Source organism: Mus musculus, chromosome 6, assembly GCF_000001635.26.
Source record: "Mus musculus strain C57BL/6J chromosome 6, GRCm38.p6 C57BL/6J".
Lineage (NCBI taxonomy): Eukaryota > Metazoa > Chordata > Mammalia > Rodentia > Muridae > Mus > Mus musculus.
The window spans coordinates 17,819,949-17,841,913 of NC_000072.6; the positions used below are offsets into that span (position 1 = coordinate 17,819,949).

General features: G+C 41.7%; 1 protein-coding gene and 1 long non-coding RNA gene across 21 annotated transcripts in view; one reads left to right on the plus strand and one right to left on the minus strand.

The window, feature by feature from the left end:
* Window positions 1-21,965, plus strand: part of St7 (suppression of tumorigenicity 7) — a 249,123-nt gene that overhangs the window by 126,048 nt on the left and 101,110 nt on the right. For 18 of the 19 annotated variants that reach the window (XR_868764.3, XR_868763.3, XR_003956242.1 and 15 more), the window contains exon 3: window positions 14,669-14,828. Coding sequence is in view for 8 of the 19 variants with exons in the window: in XM_011241075.3 (XP_011239377.1) it covers window positions 14,669-14,828 (160 nt within the window). In the remaining 11 variants the exon portion in view is untranslated. Of the gene's footprint in view, window positions 1-14,668; window positions 14,829-14,869; window positions 16,536-21,965 lie in introns of those variants that run through there. The other variant, XM_011241076.3, reaches the window with a different exon arrangement.
* Window positions 130-21,090, minus strand: Gm52894. Of its 2 annotated transcripts, none has more exons than XR_003956410.1 (4): window positions 20,545-21,090; window positions 9,129-9,241; window positions 5,496-5,626; window positions 130-999 (listed from the first exon to the last, which is right to left on the minus strand). It is a non-coding gene; the product is annotated as a predicted gene, 52894 (long non-coding RNA). The 2 variants fall into 2 exon arrangements; XR_003956409.1 differs by having other exon boundaries at window positions 5,496-5,638.

Here is a 21,965-nt window from a genome sequence, read left to right on the forward strand (position 1 = left end):
TTATATTCTATAACAGCTATAGATACAAAGGATCATATTACCTATCATAATTCACTGTAGTGAACATTATGGGGCTGTCTAAACTCAATGAGGCCATTCCCACATAACTTAATAATCTTTAAAGGAGAGACATTTTAAAAAGGTTTTTTCCACATCCACAATCTTGTGATTACTAATTATTGTAGACATAGGTACAAGTGAAAGATTATAGTGTTATTATTACTTAAAAATGAATTATCAGTTGAAAGAAATTTAAGGGTAGATAGGTACAAACATGTCGAGCAAAGAGAATACCTTTCCCAGGAGTAATGAAAGATTTCAGAAGCCTGAGCTTATAAGATGGAGAAAGGCAGATTCTGTAAACAGATGGAAGTAGAAAATGGCAGAGTGGAGACAGAGCATCCTTTTGTGATGAGAGAGCATCTCTAGGCTCAGCTTGTTCTGTCTGCTTCACATGGGTTGTGTGAAATGTGCAAAGTTGCCCTTATGGAGCCATCCCAAGAAAAATCTATGTAGAAAGCCCAGGGCTGAGTGCAAACTTCAACCCAAGGCAAGAGGCCTTGTATTACAACTCACCCTGGAAGAGAGGTGTTGTAGTTTGTAGCATGCAGCCTCTTAAACATTCACTGCCCACACATGCATCTCTGACATCTCTTCTCTGTTCAGGAAATTTGAAGAAAGTGAGGGCACTGTTATAGTCAGGTGCTCATAAAAACATCAGGTTGGTTATGAACTTATTCTGTCCAGGGACGGTATTTTATTCTAACATTGACTTCCACCTGGTTTTTAGTGTTAAATGTCTCTTGTGAAATCATGGTGATAACATGGGATGTTGTTTTACTATAAATACTTGGCAAATAAGTTGTACCAATACCACATTCATCTTTAGCCTTGGTGAGGTGATTGTAGACCTGAGGACATTTTAATAGAACACGAAACCTGACAGTCTGAAAGCCGCTGTAGTGAGAGTTCAGCAGTCTCAAGGATTCCCAACTGAACCTGTGGGGTGACACAAACCATTAGCAAAACCAGACAGCAATTAAATGAAATGATTTTTAATCTGACTAGGACAGAAAATGGAGTAGAAAAATATTTTGACAATCTCTAAATGTTTTCCAATGTAGGTGACATAGGACAGAGAAAAATGACCAGAGAACTTCTTCCAACAAAGCTAGTAGAACTTGCATTGCTAGGAAAACCCAGAAAAAATTTAGTAAATCACAAAGGAGTGACAATGAATCACTCCAAAAGCTTCTACTTTATTGAAGAAAGGGAAGATTTTCATTGGGAGGCTGCATGTTTGCTACTTAGAGCTAGGTAAGAAATGATAGCAGCACACTGGCGTTGCACACTGACTGGCCAGGAGAAGGCACACCCTGGGTAATAGTGGGAAGTAACAGGAAGGGAGTTGTGTCCAGCCTCCCAGTGATTGAAGAGGACCACAAGGGACCAGGCAATGTGTACTTTCTAAGACTCTGGGGTCATTAGGTCTAAGCTTTTATTTTTCAGGTGGGAAACTCGAGACTTCTCAAGGAAAGAAAAGGAACTTTTGGGATTGAAGTCATGCAGTTTCCTTGTGGCAAAGCAGTCAGGCCTTCAACCTACATTATCAAGTATTCATTGTACAATGTGCAAGATGTCTCAGGAGAGAACAGACATGGAAAATACTTTCACTTGCTTGATAAGTTCCTGCTAATACATTCAGAAAACATAACACACACAGACACACAATGTATATTTTAAGGGAAGAGGTGGTAGGTATTTTAAATATCTGAGTTACCATTTACACACACACACACACACACACACACACACACACACACTTTAAGACTGTCTTTATGAGAAAGTTTAAAGAAATAGGAAAAACAAACTTTGGGGGATGGGATTATACTGAGTCCACTATTTGCTGTACTGGGAAAGGGCGTCTTGTCCAGGCCTGCCTCCTCTCAGAAGGTTCGGTTGGTGTGATGCTCCTCGTGTCCTCTGCCCAGCAGCGGTACTTCAAACCAGGCAAACTAGCAACCCGCTTTTAGGTTACATAGTTGACCAAAGGCTTTAAGGAGTGGAACCCAGGAGGTCCTACCCAGGCAGTCTGCCTTTCAACACCCACTTCACTGCTCTTCCAGTTAGGTCACCCACCAGCTGCCTTTCTAGCCAGCAGCAGAGAGGCAGCCCTGGATTTCCTTCTGGGAAGGTCTTGCTGTGGGTTTACAGGACAAAAATTCACTACCACGGTGTAGGATATTTCCTTTCATTCTGATAAGTTAGCTCAAGGGTTGTCACTCCTCTAACTCAGGGATGGTTGAACAACTCTCATAAGTAAATGGATTTCTCTAGGCCTGGGCTGTCTTTGCAGACCTGGGCTCCCATGCTTTTTCCTATGTTTGGCATACAGCTGCTGGGCTAAACTGTAGAAGCAGAAACTGTTTAGACTGATGAAATGCTTAGAAGAGAGGAAACCTGCCCTATAGGAAGGATGTAAGTGTTCTTTCTAAAAAACATTGGCCTTTTCTGAGGGCATTCTAACTATGGTGAGCAGCAATAGCTATAGATACCCCCAGATTCCTGCTTTACAGATGTTTGACAGTGGTATCTATTGCATTATTGCTAGGGACTCAGCTTTGCTAGGCTTTAAAGATGAATTAAGGGTTAGCATTTTATGCTGCCACTGTTTTTTAATTCTGGGTGCATTTCCAGGAGGAGTAAAGAATCCTGTGCTCTGAAAAATGAAAAATGAAAAATGAAAAATGGCTTTTTGCATGGCATGCTTAGCAGTTTGCTTTCAGGAATCGGAAAGACAATAGCTAACTTCTCTCTCTAGCAATGCTCTGGGTGTCTTCCACTGACTCTGAGAGTGCAAGATTACTCCTGGGGAAATTGGCTGTCTGAGAGCCTTGGGATTCCTATGCTAGAATCAAAAATCACCATGTCATTTGATGTTTTAGAAGAGAGGTAAATACAAAAGTCTAGGATTTCCACTGTGAAGAAAAAGTCAACTAACTGAACAAACATACATAGGAAAAAAGTTGGCAAAAGCTGCTCTCTTTTACTTTAATTTCTTTAAAAATAGATATCTGATTAGATGTCACCAGTAGTTTTTCCTTTTTCCTTCCTTCCTTCCTTCCTTCCTTCCTTCCTTCCTCTCTCCCTCCTTCCCTTCCTTCCTTTTTTCTGTCTCTTTCTTTCCATCTTTCTTTCTCCTTTCCTTTCCTTTCCTTTCCTTTCCTTTCCTTTCCTTTCCTTTCCTTTCCTTTTCCTTTTCCTTTCCTTCCCCTTTCCTTTCCTTCCCCTTTCCTTCCTTTCTTTCCTTTCCTTTCCTCTTTCTTTTCTTTCCTTTCCTCTTTCTTTTCTTTCCTTTCCTCTTTCTTTTTCCTTTCCTCTTTCTTTTCTTTCCTTTCCTCTTTCTTTCTTTCTTTCTTTCTTTCTTTCTTTCTTTCTTTCTTTCTTTCTTTCTTTTCTTTCTTTCTTTTCTTTCTTTCTTCCTTCCTTCCTTCTTTCCTCCCTCCCTCCCTCCCTCCCTTCCCCTCTTTCTCTTCTTTTCTTCTCTTTTCTCTTCTTCCTTCCTTCTCCCTCCCTCCCTCCCTCCCTCCCTCCCTCCCTCCCTCCCTTCCTTCCTTCCTTCCTTCCTTCCCAGAAGTCCAGCAGGCTGGGTTCTCCCTTTCTAAGATGGAGATGCCCAAGCTCTTGCAGTCCCAGTTTAAAGAACATTAGGGGGAATCTGGGGAGGGGTAGGTGACCTATCATTGGCTCTATCTCTAGGGACATTCCTGAACCATTGCTGGGGAGGTCTGGAAACTGCTGCTGACCCATTGTCCTTGCCTTAGGCCAGGTGGCTGGGCAGCTTCTGAGACCTGGACTTGCCTGGACTTGCCCACTTCTTGGAAACAGAGATTTAGGCCTACTCTCTTGAACTGCTAATTTGAAGCCTGTCATGGAGTCAGCCTGTCTCATTTTCCCCTTTTGAGCCATCTCAAGTCCTTGAGATGTTTCTATGGGCTGGTATTGTTGTTTGCGAATCATCAGTTGAATAATGAAAATCCGTTCCTCATTGTAAATGCAGTGACCATCAGTCAAGGCCAACATTAGTAGGGTAAGAGAACTGGTCAGGGCAGAGACAAGGGTGGTCAGGCAAGGAGACCAGTTGAAGAGGGACTCATACCAACCCTGAGACTGTTTTCTTTCTATTCTGTTTTATAGTCTCTTTCTGACTAAGGCCATGGATTCTTTGGCCACCCCTGAGTGGTCAACATAGAAACAGCACTCCTCACCTAAGGCTGCACAGGGTCCTCTCTGCTGGAGGACCAGCAAGTCTAGGCCTCCTCTGTTCTGTAGGACTGCTTCTGCCCGGGAGGACAGGGAATCCTGCAGGGCCGCGATGGACTTTTCCATCTTCTGTATATCTGCATCTATGGCCATCCATAAGGCCTTGTAGATTTTATCTTGGAGTATCAGAACTGAGTTCCCCACATTAGCAGCTCAGGCCAAGGAGAGAGCCTATTAACACAGTAGAAATGGCTACCCTTTTAACCTACTTTTTTGGAGGTGCTAGCTGGTTGAAGATATCCTCTTCAGAATAAAAAAAAAGTCACTCTGGGTACAAGCTGCACTAGAACATAAAAATTCTCAGTCATATTTACAACCAGGCCATAAATGCATAGAGTAAACCCTGAGGTACAACTTACCAAGCATTCTCTGGGGGCATCATGTACCCTGCAACAGTAGGGGTTACAGTGTGGTTGCAGAGGTGGGAATAGGCTGGGGGTACCTCATTTCTAATGCAGAGTCCCTGTCTGGTAACCAACAGTTGTGTGTTAAGTCTGGGATGAGAGGAGTTAAGAACTGGCAGTTCAATTGGCCTTCTTGCCATCCACTATGAACTTGATGACAAGGTTGTCGCATCACCCCTTGTGGGTACCCAGATAGTAAGGGTGCTCTGGTTTATCCACTGTTGCAGCATTAACATGGGAGTGGTATATCCATGCCCTGATCTTATCTGTCTTCACAGCTGTAGGTATGGTCAGGATCATGATGTGAGGTTCTTCCAGTGAGGTTCCAGAGTCTTATAGTTATGTTTCTTAATCTAGACTTCTTCACCTGGTTCAAAGCTATGGCAGGGGGAGGAGCAGACTCATAACCCTGGTGGATGGTAGCCAGAGTTGTTTCTGGACCCTATGGAGGGCTTCCAAAGATCTTAAAAACTTATGTTAGTCATATTTGGCTCAGATATCAGACTGGAGGTTAGGCAGCATGAGAGGGAGGCTCCCATACAGGATCTCAAAGGGGGGATGATATCTAAAATATAGGGGTATTCCTAGCCCTATATAAGGCATAAGGTAGGAGGAACACCCAGTCACTGTCAGTTTCAAGGGTTAATTTGGTCAAGGCCTTCTCCAGGGCCCTATTCATCCTCTCTGAACTTGCTCTGAACTTTGGGGTCTGTTTGCACAATGTAATTTCCAATTGGTCCCCAGAACCTGTGCTAGAGATTGAGTTACCTGAGAGATGAATGCTGGTCCATTGTCAGACTCAAGCAGGGTAGGCAAACCATACCTGGGTGTGATGTCTTGCAGAAGCTTCTTTGCCACTATGTTGGCAGTCTCCTTTGTAGGGTAGGCTTCTACCCATCCTGAAAAGGTATCTATAATAACCAGCAAATACTTATATTCATGTTTCTGGTTTTATTTCTATATAATCTATTTCCCAAGTAGCCCCTTGACATTGACCCCTGATTCTGGTTCCTAGAGTGGCTCCTTGACTGGAACCTGAGGAGTTCACAGCCTGGCAGGTGGCACCGTCTGAGATACCTGATCAACCAAATGTCCTAAGTCGAACATTTTGTACCTTGCTGCTCAAAGCAGTTCTTTCAGTTTTCAGTGTCTAGGTATGAAGCTTGGTGAATCTGATGGATGAGTTACTTAGCAAACTACTTAGGTAGGATGCTGCAGCCTTCAGAGATCAGCAACAATCCGTCTCTTCTATAAACTCCTTGGCATTTTGCCTGATGTTGTTTGTCTTCAGCAGAATATTCAGAGATGGCTGGGAGTGCAGGGGGTGGTAAAGCAACCAGGATGTTGGCAGTGGAAGCCTTGGGTGGCCTCCCTTTTGGTTTTATCCGATAGACTGTTCCCTCAGGCTATTTCTGATATACCCATTTCTGATGTCTGGGGCAATGAATTATGGCTACTTTGAGAGCAAGCCATAATGCCTCCAATGCAGCAAGTGTTCCTTCCTTATTTTTGATAGTTTTTCCTTCAGTAGTCAATAATCCTCTTTCTTGGTATATGGACCCATGTACATGAGCCACCACTGCCTGTGTAGATGTTAGCTATGGGCCCCTTTTGCCAGTTTTAAAACCCAAGTTAGAACCTTTAGTTTAGCTTTCTGGGCTGAAGTTCCAGAAGCAAGGTAGTTGCCCAAAAAACAGAGTCCAAGTCTATTACTACTGCTCCTATATACTTGATTCCATTTTGGATGAAGCTGTTCCCATACATGAAGGAGATAAGTTCCGAGTCTCGCCAAGGTATGTCAGTCAAGTCCGACATGATGATCTGGACATGTCCCAGAACTATAGAGCAATCATGCTGCATGTCTAAGGATGAGTCAGATAACAGGATGGCTGGCTTTAGGGCAGGTGATGGGTTATATCTTATGAGAAGGGGATTCAAAAGTAGAGCCTTGAAAGTGCACCAGTCTGGCATTGGACAGCCACTGGCTGGGTGGATTCTTCAGGGTCCCCTCAATAGCATGGGGTGGGGGCAGTGGTGATAACAAGTTCCTGCTCCATGATTTTATTGTCAGCATCCCTGACTAGCAGGATGGCTAGCCATCCTTGGGTCACTGGCTCCAGCTTCTTAGATAAATAAGCCACAAGTCTTTTCCATGGTCCCCAAGTTTGGGTAAGCATCCCCTTTGCTGTCCCCTTTCTCTGATCTACATGTAGGTGAAAAGGTTTGTGAAGTCCAGGAGGGCTGAGGCTGATACCTCCAATAAAGCTCTTCCTAGAGTCTTAAAAGCCATGTCTATCTTAGGGGTCCATTCTATTTTGTCTTCTTGGCCTCTGGTGGCCTCATATAATGGTTTGGCTATCTCAGTTAACCATGGCACCAGAGTCTACAAAATCTAGCACATCCCAGAAATTCCTGTACTTGCCTTTGGGTTGATGGAACTGGGATGCTAAGGATGGTTTGCTTCTGGGAGTCAGCATGTATTGGTTGCCCCCCCCCCCCGGATTTATACCCCAGATATCAAGTTGACAAAGCTGGGCCTTCTTAGCAGACACTTGGTGCCAAGTTGACTCAGCTTCTGTAGCAGGTTTCATGTGACCTCCTGGCATATCTCCAAGTCAGGAGCCAATAAGGATGTCATCTCCATACAGTTATTTGAGGGTGGGCCTGCCAGTACTCACCCAAGTCCTCATGCAGTGCCTTGTCAAAGATGGTGGGAGGGTTCTTCAATCCTTGAGGCAGGCACAAATTAGTAAACTCAAAAGCTGTGGAGCAGTAAAGACCTACAAACTAGACCTCCAGAAAAGCCTTGCTCAGCCCTGCCTGCTGAATGTAGATGGGGTGACAGCTAGGCTTTACGTGCCCATTGCTCTGCCATGTCATTCTGCCTTCACTAAAGTGCTGCCTGGGAAGGTGGCTACCAGCACGTTCGAGAACTTAGTATTTTTCATTTTCACAGACTCCCAGAAATGGACCAAGTGCACGTGAAAGAGATGAGTAGGGAGAATGGAAAAGTGAAGCAAAATCCGAAGAAGAGAAAGGAGGCCAGTGGTAGAGTGAAAGACTGCAGTGTTTTCAGGAGGACATAAGGTTTTCTTTCCTATTTGGTCATGAAAATTAGTCAGATGTGGCCAGTTTGGAACACAGACCAACACTTAGCATAACTGAACTATATTTTATTTTTGTGAGCCTTTATTGTCCTCTTCCATTCTAAATTGGAAATGATTTATGTGTTTGGTTTTAGATTATCTTATATATGTGAGTATGTTGCCAGAATTTATGTATATATGTTTACTATGTATGTGTCTACTGCCTTCAGAAGCCAGAAAAGAGTTGAATTGTCTGGAAATGGACCTACAGATGGGTGTGGGCCACTATGTGGCTGCTGGAAACCAAGCCCGGGTCTTCTGCAAGAGTGGTAAATGCTCTTAATTGCTGAGCCATCTCTTCAGCTTCCATATATGTGTCCCGAACACATTTGTTGATACTTAAAGAACAGCAGTTGACTGCACACATAATACAGTGAGTACGTGAAGTGGCTGCATCAGAATTATTTGGGGAGCTTGCTTTAAATTCTGAGGACTGCGTTAATCAGAATCTGTAGAGTATTAAAGGACAGGCACCATCACAGTATGAACTACAGAGCTTGGGACATGTGACACAAGTGAAATCCTTCCCACTCTTTGTGACCCCATGACTACTAGTTGGCCCCAGGAGTCGTCCTTACCTTCAGGCCACAGTAATGAATGCTCCAGTCAGTGTATGTACGTGCAGGTGGGCTTTTGACCTAGAAGAACGCCCCACCTCCCTGCCCCTTTTAGTCTTTGCAGCAGAAGCCAGAAATGGGAGTGGGAGGGTATGAGTGTCATGACGTCCCACACATAGCTGCCACAACTGTTTAAGGAAACAGGTGGCTTCTGAGGGACTGGCTGAGAGTTAGGAAGCAGGAGGCCTGACCCCACACAGTAGCTACACAGTATTTATAAACAAAGCATGCAGACAGTACAAGCTGCTTGTTCTTCCTTTTCCTTTCTTCCTCCCTTCCTTCTAACTCTTCCCTCCTCCCCTCCCTCTCTCCCTCTCTCCTTCTGTCCTTCCTTCTTGTCTTTTTTTTTTTTTTAAACCTTTTTAGTTAATGTCAGTCCTGAGGAGTTATGAGTAAGGGACTTTGAAAGGGCCAGTTGGTATGAAGGAAAAGATACACTTAAGAATTCAAACCAATACTAAAAATAGTTATGGATGTCACTGTAGTGCTTGTTAATTGCCTTGGCTTTATCTCAGATGCTCAGATAATCTTCTTTTGTTAACTAAAGAAAATAATGTGTACACACTTGCACAGGCATACAACACATACACATGTATGTGTGCACACATGCAGATGTGCAGGCACACATGGTAAATTACCTTTCACAGGACTGTGCTTCCTGGAATCTTGGCATCATGCCACTTGGCCATGCGATTTTGTACCTTCAGATTTTCTCTTTTCTTGTTCGTCTCAAAAGTGTGTGTGAGCTTTTCTTTAAAACAAAAACAAAAATCCAAAAATAACATCAACAAAAATAACACCCCCCACTCCAGAACAAAAAAACAAAAAACAAAACAAAATAAAAGCCCCTTAACAATTCTTCTGTTTATTTCGGTCACATGCAGCTAATCCACTGGCCCATCCTTATCAGATATCCATCTGGCATTATAGTCATTCCATTAGCCTTTCCCTTCCCAGGCTGAGGACTCACTCTAACTTGACTATACACACTAGAAAACTGCCCCATAGAATCAAGAAAACCAGCCAAGGACACCCTCTGGTCCTGGCTTTCTAGGTAAGAGTATTTTGATCTTAATCTAGATGGAGTTAATGGCTTCCTAAATGTCACACTCTGTTGATGGTTCGAATTCTCATCCTACTTAATCTGTATTACTCTAGAGATGCTGCTGAGGAGGAGAAAATGTAGTAGAAAGATTAAGGTTTTACAATTAAGAAATGCATAATTTTACATTTTAAATTCTAAACAAGTTATTTGGCAGACAAGAGAAATTCCTCACCTCCCAATATGCCAGGGCCACTAAACTAGGATCTCTAAGAACTATTTTAAAACCTAAATTTGTTTATGAATGCTTCACTGTTTACACTGTTGGTATGCACCAGGGAAATGCATTCAAAGTGACACCAAATAGGTATGCATTAAATAAAACCATCTGCCCATCTGAAGCCATTCAGCACTTTAAAAAGATTGTGAAGTGTTCCTCAAAGTCTGATGACTTTTAGAATACAAAGAAGATTGCTTTGCTACTACCTCAAATTAAAGTCTTGGCTAATTAAAGTTTGGGAAGGCTTCTTTTCTTTTCTTTTGATACATAGTAGAAGAACAGGGGCCATTCTTTATACTAGTGTCCACTCTGTAAATGCAACTTTTATTTGCCAGATGTTATTTTGGTCTCAGACACTTAAGGCCACCCTTTGTAGCTGTGATGCTTTATATATGCTCCACCCAGGCAGGGAGTGGCACTATTAGAAGGAGAAGGTGTGGCCTTGTTGGAGTAGGTGTGTCACTGTGGGTTTAAGACACTCATCCTAGCTGCCTGGAAGTCAGTATTCTGCTAGCGGCCTTTAGATGAATATGTAGAACTCTCAGCTTTGCCTGTACCATGCCTGCCTAGATGTTGCCATGCTTTCTACCTTAATGATAATGATGAACCTGTAAGCCAGCCCCAATTAAATGTTGTTCCTATAAGAGTTGCCTTGGTACTGGTGTCTCTTCATAGCAGTAAAAATTAAGACAGTAGTTCTGACTGGTTCAACCCAGCCCTTCTACCTGAAACTCTTCTCCAAGCTGACTGCTTCAAACTGGCTACTCTGGGATTCTCACTGAATTGCTCTCTTTGTCCACAAACTAACTCTGGCAATTTGTTCTAATCCTATGGCTACTTCTTACTCTCTAGCTCCAGCTGTCTCTGAGCAGACTCATGAATGAATTCAACTCCACTTCACTGCAGTCACTGCACTGATCCCCCACCCCGCAACTCAACTGACTCTTCACTGCTCTTAAATAACCTCTCATTCCTGTGCTGGCCCTCTGAGAGCTGGGTATATCCTATCTCTCATTCTGTGAAGTCTTTTTCTGATTTGTCACTTTGCCCTCACTTAGATGTTATTGTTTGGGATTAAAGGTGTGTAGGGAAGGATTCCAGCTGGAAGGACTAAATATGTGTACTAAGGGCATGTTCCAGTCTGATCACACAGTCCTAAAATGTTTTTGGATGTTATCAGAGCAGTGATCTTGCTGGGTTAAAATTCCTCTACATTCCTCTACACAGATGGGACAATAGTATTGATGTTCTGTGATAAATCTGAGAAGACACACTTCCCTGCCCCCAAACAGCTAAGCTGTCTTTACTTATCTGTTTTTTCTGTATTAAAAAGGGTAGGACGATCTAGAGACAAGGTGTGTCTTGTCCTAATCCAAATGTTCAGTTAATTTGAGGCACTTGCTTCTTAGGCTTAATTATCTGGTCACATTTGATAGACTAGTTCTGAATTGGTTTTTATAGTTAAGATAGCAGAGACTGTCAGAGGACACTTAGAGGGATATGAACGACTGCCTGTGTGTCTGGTATAGTTTAACTGAAGTATGGTTATGTTATTTGTTTGTTCAATAAAGAGGGTTGAGTAAGAGAGTAGCAGAGAGAGCTGGGGCTTAATTAGCTTTGTGATTTAGATCAGGTCACTGCATCTTGATGAACAGTCTTTGTTCCCCATCTTAAGTAGATTCCCTACGTTCTTTAAGGTCCATTTTAGTTTTGCTCTGTAGTTCTACTAAAGAAACTAAAGGATCTGAAATCTCAAGGTTTCATGTATGTGATAGATACTAGCATGTCATGGGTGCTATGGTCTGAATCATCAACTTTCAGTGCAGGGACATGACTGTTGTGACCCCGGGACCCCACTCAGGGGTGACTAGGAATATTGGGACTGTATGATGGAGTGAGTGGACTGTGGCGTAGTAGGTGCTCTAATAGCACAACACTTCATTGCCAATGAGTAAGAACCACTGTCAGTTCTGTACCCAATGCCAAGGGAGGCTTGGAAACCCTTTTCCTCTTGTAAGTGAGGCAGAGAACTTTTGTTGACTTCTTGGTTGGTCCTGAGTCATTTTACTTCCCAAGTTTCAGTGAGCTTGTCTGGGATGTGGTCACCTCTCCTTTGATTATAACATCCTATGTCTTAACTATCTTCTCTCTAAGAAGTGTTTCATTTTAGAGGAAAATGCTACAAAAGGACTGGCAAAAGAGGGGTGCCTCAGTGTAGGCCTCAGGTGTACCATCCTTGAACAGTGAGATCTACAAGCCATTAACATAATAAATGGTAACATTGTTAGCGATTTGAGAGCTAACTGTGGGTCAGACACTGAAGTAGGTGCTTTACACTGAGCTGCTATGAAAACTGAGGGCCCTTGAACATAAATATGATTCCCACTTCATTTCCAGTTGAAGGTACTAGTGTCCAAATAAATCAAATAACTCACTGGAGTTACAGACATCTTTATGGATCCATAATCTATATGTTCACCTATGGAGTTTCCTTCAGGTGTCACAGCTAGCAGTGAGATCTGTGAAGAGGTGAGAATGAAAACTTGGTTGAGCTTGACTTCATTAGGCTAGATCAAGCTTCTAGAGAGTCTGATGCCAGGTGGTTTATTGACAGCATATTTAAACACACTGCAATTTGGGAAAAAGTTTCCTGGTATAATACAATCCCTGATACAAAAAGAGGCATAATTACATTGAAATTCAACGCAAGGAGCATGCCCTTTCTTCCAGCTAGACTCTCTGTATTATTAGTTTAAGGGCCTAGGGAAGTACCTGGCATGGTCTAGGTCATACAGATAGCATAGAGGTCATTTAGGTTATAGAGCTTGGGAGAGCCCCTGGATATGCAGATAATGTTAGGGTCTTTTAGACTACTAGTCATGCAGATCACCAGGATGTTAATCACCTTGATTCCCAGCCTTCTGGAGGGAAAACTGGTTTTACATCTGTTCCCTTGAGAGGACAATTCTGAATGCTTAACATTCCCATTTCCCTGGAGATCTCTGGGCAGGAGGGCCTTCATGCTCCCAACATTTACCTTTCTTCCATATCCATGTAACTTTCAAACTATATTCTCCTTAATTAAACATTGCAATGTTCGAAGTAATTCACTGAAATTAAATCAAGGTATCCCACATATGACTGGGGACGGTAGGTTTGGCTGATAATTTCCTTCTTGTATTCATAGATGCCCTTCCTATTGTTGTTTTTCTGTTTGTTTGTTTTTTGTTTGTTAGTTTGTTTTTCGAGACAGGGTTTCTCTGTATAGCCCTGGCTGTCCTGGAACTCACTTTGTAGACCAGACTGGCCTCGAACTCAGAAATCTACCTGCCTCTGCCTCCCAAGTATTGGGATTAAAGGCGTGCACCACCAACACCTGGCTCCTATTGTTGTTTTAATAGAGCAGAAATAAGAGAGAAAAATAATAGTTTTTAAATAATAGCTCAATGTTCATCCCAGTGCAGATAATAAAACTTTCTTATGAAATAAACAAGGACATAAACTTAAATATTTCTATATTGATTATAGATTGCATATTATAAAGAATAGTCCAGCTATCCTTTGAGACCCAGGCATGCAGTTATTCTGCTGTCTGTTGTTTTGTTATTTTTAACTCTCTGTAGCCAAGCTGTCCTGGAACTCTTGGCAGTCCTTTTGGCCCAGTCTCTCTATTTATCACTGAAATTATAAATGTGAGTCATACTTGGCCTTTTACTTGTTTGAGTCAGGGTCTCACTGTTCTTGAACCTATGACCTATGTCCTTCAGCCTCCCGAATGAGGGCATGCAATTAAGGCCTGGGACACCTTGTTTTGCTAGTAGCTATTTGTAAGGTCCTTCTCTTGAATGATGTATTACTAGGGAAGAATAAACTAGTAAGATGGGGAAGGGAGAAAACGATGTGTAGAGCAACATGGAATTGTGGTGGGTAGCAGTGAGGTGGAGGTGGGCATGAGGAGGTGGGCACAGCGGGTGTGGAGGTGGGCATGGGGAGGCACTCACTTTCCCAGGCTCAGGATCCTCTGCCTTCAGCTAGTCATACAAGTGTGACTGGTTTTTCTTTCATTAAGGAAAGCCATCCCTGCTCTCTTTGGAATTAAGAGTACATGGTCATCAGTAGACTTGGAAAACGGAGCACTGATGATTGCAGCAAATGCTTGCTGTGCTGCCCTCAGCAGCAAGAGGACTGGGACGCACGTTCAGGGCCTGAGCGCCATCCATGCTGACTACTGCTTTTATGTTTTTCTTTCTAAGACTAGATGTCACCACGTTACTCAGGTTGACTTGGAACTCCTGTGCTCCAGTGATCCTCCTGCCTCAGTCTCTCAAGCAGCATGCCATTAGGTCTGACTCCCCCATTTTGTTTGCCTGATTTCTTGAAAAAAAGTCTTACTTTTACAGTTAAAATATTCTTTACTTAAAAATCTTATTTAAAATTACTTAAAGTTGTGGGTAGGATTTACAAAAAATATAAAGTGTCAAGAATTAAAACATTTCAGAAGGTAGATTTTGGGAAAACTGGTATTCATGTGTATTTCTAGAGTTGTCTTTCAGCTAAGATGTTTTTGTTATTTGAGTATTATATTAACTTTGAGAAAAATAATTTGGAATGCACCTTAACAATATTCTTTTATCTATCACTATATTTATTGATTCTTTTAAAAACCACTCTTCCAGCAGAGAAAAACCATTTTAACTAAATAATATTGGTATTTAGTTACTAAAATCTATTACAGTTAGACCAATTTAAACATTTTTCAAAGGCGGATAGAAAAAGTAAACATATATTAAGGGAATGTATCCTGAAATTACAAGTAGAAACTGAGGTCATAAACACACATTATCTTTCTGTTCTAGATATTTGAATGGTGGTATTTTCGCAAGTATGGAACATCTTTCATTGAACAAGTCTCCGTAAGCCACTTGCGCCCCCTTCTGGGAGGGGTTGACAACAACTCTTCCAATAATTCTAATTCCAGTAATGGAGACTCAGATTCCAACAGACAAAGTGTCTCAGGTATGGAACGTCTCTTACAAAATTTTCGTGAAATTAACAAAACTGTTTTAAAAGATTACGTTTCAGAGAAAAACTGTGTTTAAATTTCAAGGGAGGTAAGAAAGCTGTACCAGAGAAGTATCACGCATGCATCCCAGGGACAGAAACTATTCATGCTGTTAACTTTACTTTCGTTCCCATTAGCTTTATCATAACAAATGATAATAGCATTAGTTTTAAAGCAAATGTAGCATAGAGTATAGAGTATTACATAGAGTATCAAGTGCATTAGCTACCTCAGCCATGGCTGCATGTTGAGTCTAACTAATCTCAGTTTGCTGCTTTTTCCCTTTTAAAGGCCCTACTTGTCCTGCCCACTGATGGTGAAGCACACATTCAGGTTCCTCAACACAGCACAAGCTGCTTTTAACCCGGTGTCATCAGACTGCTTTCCTTGTCATCAGTTTACTTTCCTTGCTTGTACCTGACCCACATGTGTTTCTCTTGTTCCCCTGTCGCTCCCCAAATCAAATGCCTTTTCTAATAGACATACTAACCATCTCCATGTTTTTGATCTTTGATAGTTTTCCCTTTAGCAACAATATCAAATAGTGATTGGTGGGCATGTTCTTCTTTTGTAGCCTTCGTAGTGCACCGCACAACCAGCTTCTGCATCTTTGAAAGCCAATAAGCAGATGAGTTCAAACAAGAGGAAAGAATCTATTGCTTCACCAACAGTAAATCCTTCTTAAGTACTGATGGACTTGGTTTCTACTGCTTCTCATGAACTAAAACATGTCTTCCTCTCCCTTGGCCTGTTGGAGGAGATAGCATCAGTGTCCTCACTGCAGTAGAGAAACATTCAGTGCTATGGAAAGCAAGGCAGGTGGCAGTGGGGAGGGATCTCTGGCCTAGCGTTCTGAGAGTTGAGGAATGAAAGGAAGACATTCAGAGCTAGGTTAGTTGTTTTCTTTTCTTCACAACTCAGTCACTTTTCTAACTTCCTAGTCAGGCTGTTAGCAACAAGGAACATTTGTCCCTGATGTTGAGGCAGAGGTTTTTTGTTCGTGCTTTTCCAGCAGAAAGTGAATGGTATTGGGCAGCTCCTAGCGTGTGCTTACCTCATTCTAATGGTACACACGTGAGAATTGGCACCATGCGGGTAATAAAACTGTTTGCGGCCCTGTAAATTTCTCTATCTCGTAAAAAGGAAAGGAGGCCTGAGCTCAGCAAAACATTGCATTAACCAGAAATGCAAAGCCTTGTGGCTCACTGCTCTAATGAGGAATGTGATCATTTAGTTATTATCACACAAGGAGGGGCAGATAATTGCTGTCACATGTGTCTGCTGGGAAGATTCCAAAAATTACCTGGATTGCTGACTGACCCCAATTTCTGTATACTTGCATGGTGCAGAAAATGAACAGATAGCAAACAGAAAGCATGTCCTTTTAAGGTATTCCTTAAAATGCTTTCATTTATATTTTCATGAAACCCCTCCTTTCTCCTTACCCAGCTTAAAGCTCTTGACATTTCTTGATGCAATGAAAAGTCTATGTTCTCTGTATTAACATTATTTTTAATTTATTATTATTTATGTGTATAATTGGAGTGAGGAATATCTGCACAGCCTATGTGTGACGGTCGGAGGAGAACTCTGTGTGCAGAACTCCCCTTCCACCTTGAGTGGGCTCTAGGGATGGATCAAACTCAGACTACCAGGCTCATGTAAGCAACCCTGTTAGATCATACACTTTTCTGAGTAGATGTATGACTTATTATATGAATTTTGATGTTATCATTTGCAAGGAAGAATCTAAGTCCTTTTAAGCAATATACTCATCTAAGTATACATTTTTAGCCCCAGATACTTGGGAGGCAAAGACCAAAGTATCAGATGAGTCCATGTAATCAAGACTACTAGGCTAGGCACTATGAGACCATGTCTCAAAATCAGACCAAAGAAAATAGAACAAAAAGATAAAAACACATTAGAAACTGACAGCCATAGGAATTCTCCATTTTTACCTGGCTAAGATTACACTTGATTATTATTACTGACTCAATTACAGTAGTATTTACTACTCTGTCCTCTTTCTGTTAATTTACTGCATGACAGATATAGCATGTATGATATGATTTTACAACAATGTTTTAATAGTTACTTTTAGAAAAATGGAAGGTATGAATAGACTTACTTAACATCTTTACTGCCAATATTTGGCTAATTCAGTGTGACAAATATGTAAGCAGGTATGGAAATATCAGAACTCATGCAGTTAACATTGCTTTATATTTTCTGTGATGATTGTTGTGTGTGTATATATGTATGTATACATATATATTATAATATGTATGTATGCATATATATGTACATATGTATGTATGTAAACATGTGTGTGTATATGTGTGCGTATATATATGCATATGTGTGTGTGTGTGTGTGTGTGTGTGTGTATATATATATATATATATATGTTTGTTTGAGAGTCTTACTAGGCTTTCTTGAATTTCCCTGTGTAGCCAAGGATGATCTCTAAGTCACTATATCCTTCTTTCCCATCCTCTGCAATGCTGGATTGCTTTATGTGACAAGAGCCATCATGCCTGCCTGATTTTTATTTCTAAATAATGAAAGTACCGCAATTATCTCTATTAATCACTTTCTGTTTATAGTCTGCATTATCTTATGGGGAAAAAAGTCCAGATCTGAAAATACTTCATGTATTTCCTTAAAATAGATGAATTTGCATTAAAATTCATATTCCCTTTAAACTAATAATAAGGCCTATTGAATTCATAACAGAAGAGTAGAGGTTGTTGATTTTGTTAAAATGCATAGATGTCGTCACTGAATTTTACATGAAATTTAACTTGGCAAATAAAGTCCCATGAGCTTAGATAAATAAAGTTTAATGGAATTATTTGGAAAATAAAATTATTGACAAAGTTAAAAATAAGATAAAGACATTAGATATAAATATTGGTCCATGTGAAGGCTCATTAGAGTCCTTAATGTATTATTTAAGTGAAATCTGGCAGACACGCCCACCTCACAGTGGTTTGTGAGGAATGAGGAAGTAGGGCAGACCATAAGTGCATTCTGAAACCCCTATTGTATAAAGTGGGTGGAATGCAGCCTTCCTCAAGTTGTTCTGTGATTCTTACTTATGGAGAAGTGAAGTTGATTACATAGTTTCTTGCTTTAGCCAAACTTTAGCTTGTTTGGCCCAAGATCATGTGTGTGGACATTCTTGTTTCATTTTATTTGGGAACTAAACTGCTATGTTTCTTCCAAATGTATGGTTTCTGATAAACTCTGCTGATGTATTTTGCCACATCACCATGAGTCTCACTGCTATTTCTAATTCAGTACATTTTATGAGTTGGTGATGCACGAGATTTAAAATGTAGCCAACTTCTCCCTGAGAGAGGGGATTCTCACAACCCACTGAGACCTAGAATTTGGCTTTAGGAGAACATTTTTTTTTTGATAATTTATTCTTGTTCTCAAATAAAATACCATAAAGACAAGGTTTACAGCATTTGTCTTTAGCCAGATAGATAGATATTGGGAAAAGTGCAAGTTGCTCCATCTTATCAGCAGAGATGCCAAAGTCAAGCTCAGTTGCTCCAAGACACTACAACACCCCTGGGAGAACTGGACCTCTACACATTCAACAGCCCTGCGAGAACTGCATCTCTACACAGCTCTGACACAGCCAGTTGGCTTCCTAGCCAAATCATCTCATTTATATCTTATTAATTTTCACATCATATTTCAAATTCTGGGTAATTATAAAAATTCAAACTTCTAATTAATTGTAATTATGCTGTATAAATATATATTCTACATTCTAAATTAATGCTCATTGGATCATCGAGGCAGCTTGGGAAAAGTAAAAATACAGTCCTAAAACTGTCATAGATGGCAACTCTCACAATTAGACAAGGTACAGGAAACAAGTCTCATGACTGACTACCTACGTTGCTTTCTCTGTAATAATACGAGAGAATTTTCTCCCTCTTCCTGAACAGTCTTGTCCTCTGGAGCTCAGGGTGACTTCAAACTGTGAGTCCTTCAGCCTCCCCTCCAGAGTTTTAGATGTTACATGTAGGTGTGCACCACCTTATGGATAAAAGTTCTCAAGGACTAATTGGGTATTTTATGTCACTGCCCCAGACCCTCTGTAAGGTCTACAAAGCTAAAGTTAACATAATTATTAAGTAACCAAAAGTCTCACTGTTGGCTCACTGCTATAACTCAGTGTTAGCTAGGCAAAGCCAGGGATGTTGAAAATTCTAAGTTTAACCTTGCCTGGAAAACCTTAATAACAATGGTATGAATCCTCTGTAACAAAATGCAGGACACGATGTGTGACTTGTCTTCCACAGCAGCTCAGCCGCAGTAATTGACAGGTCAAGTTGCAAGTCCTAGTTTTAGGACTTTCACAGTCAGTGATCTGAGGCTTGCCATTTACCTTTCCTAAATAAGCTTTAGTGGCTTAGTCTGAAAACATGAGAATAATAGAAATAAGAACTTCACAGAATATTCTGGGAATTAAATGAGGCCAGGCAGAAATTCAGTCAGAGGACAGCATTCTATATAGGAGATAAACTGACTTTAGACATAGAATTGGGAGATACGGCTACATGGTCAGTGACTCCTTTACACACAAGCTTTTCAGAGCTTTCAGTTCAGATGTTTCCCTTTGCAAAATTATGAATTTTTATGTATTAGGGACCTTTGGTGGTTGCTTATTAATAGTCTTAGTGATGGTAAACTAGATATTTACATGCCAAAATTTAGTGCATGGCTGGAAAGTGATTTTCCCTAGCCATTGTTTTTTTCAAAATCATTCCATTAAAATGTATAGTGTAGTACAAAAGAGATGTTTATTTATATAGTGGAGAAGTCTAGAATGGATTCATTCAATTCCTAGTGAACATACATTTACTTAAAACTTATTTCAGGGTTAATACATTATTTGGTGGCGTTGATTTAGTCAGAAATGTCCAGTTAGAAATGTATGACATGTGAATAAAAAGATTTAGCCATCTCATCATGTCTTTGACGAAAGCGGTACTATCTTGAATAAGGCAAACCATACAAATGGTCTTAAAAGGCACAATTACTAATCCTGTTTTGTTTTTTGTTTTTTGTTTTTTTTTTGTTTTTTTGAGACAGGGTTTCTCTGTGTAGCCCTGGCTGTCCTGGAACTCACTGTGTAAGACCAGGCTGGCCTCGAACTCAGAAATTCGCCTGCCTCTGCCTCCCGAGTGCTGGGATCAAAGGCGTGCGCCACCACGCCCGGTTCTAATCCTGTTTTTTATTAGCAACACAATTTGTTAAACGAAGGCTATCCGTGTTTCCTTTACCATTTTTTTTTTCTTTAAAATTATTTTCTCCTTACACAAGCAGTTTGCTTACTCTAAACTATGATGCCTACAAAATGCCACAAAACCATAAAGGCTTTGGACCTGAGGTCCATAAGCGACAGCCCAGGTCCCGGAGACGGGGATGTGAGAGCAAGGGACCAGCATCAGGGACTGCTGGTGCTCAAGGCTGTGGGGAGCTTGAAGCACACTGACATTTGAAGCACAGAAGGTAGATCCCGGAGGAGTTACTCAAATATAAAAGTGAATCATCTTACCTCCGCTGAGATACTGACATCCAAGCTGAAATGAAATCAAATGTTACGTACCGATAAAAAAAAAAGCAATCGAGACGACTTACGGAGCCAGCCGTGTTAGAGAAACCGGGCGGGCCTGTGAGGAACCGACTGCACCTGTGCTGAGGTGGAAAATGGCGCCCACGCAGCCCTCCTCGGCGGCGCCTGCGACCGGTGCGGAGCGGCTCCGACTAGCCCGAGGGTGCAAGCAAGGTCAGGCCAAAGCAGTCCTGCCCAGTCTGCTGTGGTGCTGCGGCGGCGGCTGAGGGGTCGGCCTCCCGGCCCGTGCCGGCCCTTTCTGGTTTCTGGACAGGCTCCACTGCTAGCATGGGCCCATGGTTCAGCTCCAAGGTCCCATCCGTCCTCTGCTCTCTGGGATCATGGTGTCCGGCCCAAGCTGGCTCCTCTGCAGGGGCAAACGCAGTGGCCGGAGGTTCGTCCCTGTTCATGTTCCTGCGCTCGCTCGCTCGCTCCCTCGGTGTGGTGGGCCTAGGATCCTCAACTAGGAGTAGCATGGCAGTTTGCACAGGCCTCTCCCTCTCAGCCGCTGCTCCCCACGTGGCTTACTGGCAGTTCTGTAGGTGTTTTCTGCCCTGGGGGTTCTGTCCCGACAGGCACAAATCTGGAGAGAAGGTCTCTGCTTGAGGCTCCATCTTCTTTAAGTTGATTAAAGCTCAGATAGCTCAAGGCCCCTGCTGCCCAGCTTGGAAACAATGCCCCTTCGTGTTGTGGTATTCTCCTTTGCAGCCAGCAGGCCCAGCACAGCAGTCGGGTGTTTGAGAGTTTTTCTCAAAAATAGTTATTTTGAAAAACTATAAAGTAGTTAGGGCTTAGTTATTTTTTTTTTCCAAAGGAGTACTTCTAATAATTGCCTAAAATTGATCAGGATGATATATCAGATTAGGTGTTCATTTCTGAAGTATCAAAGCTAGTAACTGTAGGAAAATCCCACCAACGACTGATTCACTTGGGGTTACTCTAATAATAATAATCATATGTTCAATGAAAACTTTAGACACTTTGGAATTATTGTTTTGAAGTAACTGACACTTCGCGAGAGGAAGTTTGAGATTTGTCCATCCACTGGACAATTTAATTGATGAAATTATAGGATGTTGAAATGTGGTTTTGCCAATTGTAGGTTAACAGACAGAGTCTAGACATCAGTTCTCAGCCCTATTTACTGTGACCCTGGAGGAAAGGGTCTAATATGTACACCTCACTAATTTATATAAGGAATGTAGATGATAAGCTGCAGACCTCCTTATAGAAAGGATCAGTGAAAGCTAAGCTTACACTATGATAAAAGTTGCTATTTCTGCTGTGATGAAGAGGCTGGAGGCTGTAATCTCAGCACAGAACCAGGTGAGTCCCCGTCTACACAGGACTGGGGCTGCCCATACCAGTCACTCATGCCAGGAAAATGCCAGCCAGGCTTATCTTCAGAGGGAATTTTCTCATTTGAGGCTCCCTCCTCTCAGATGAC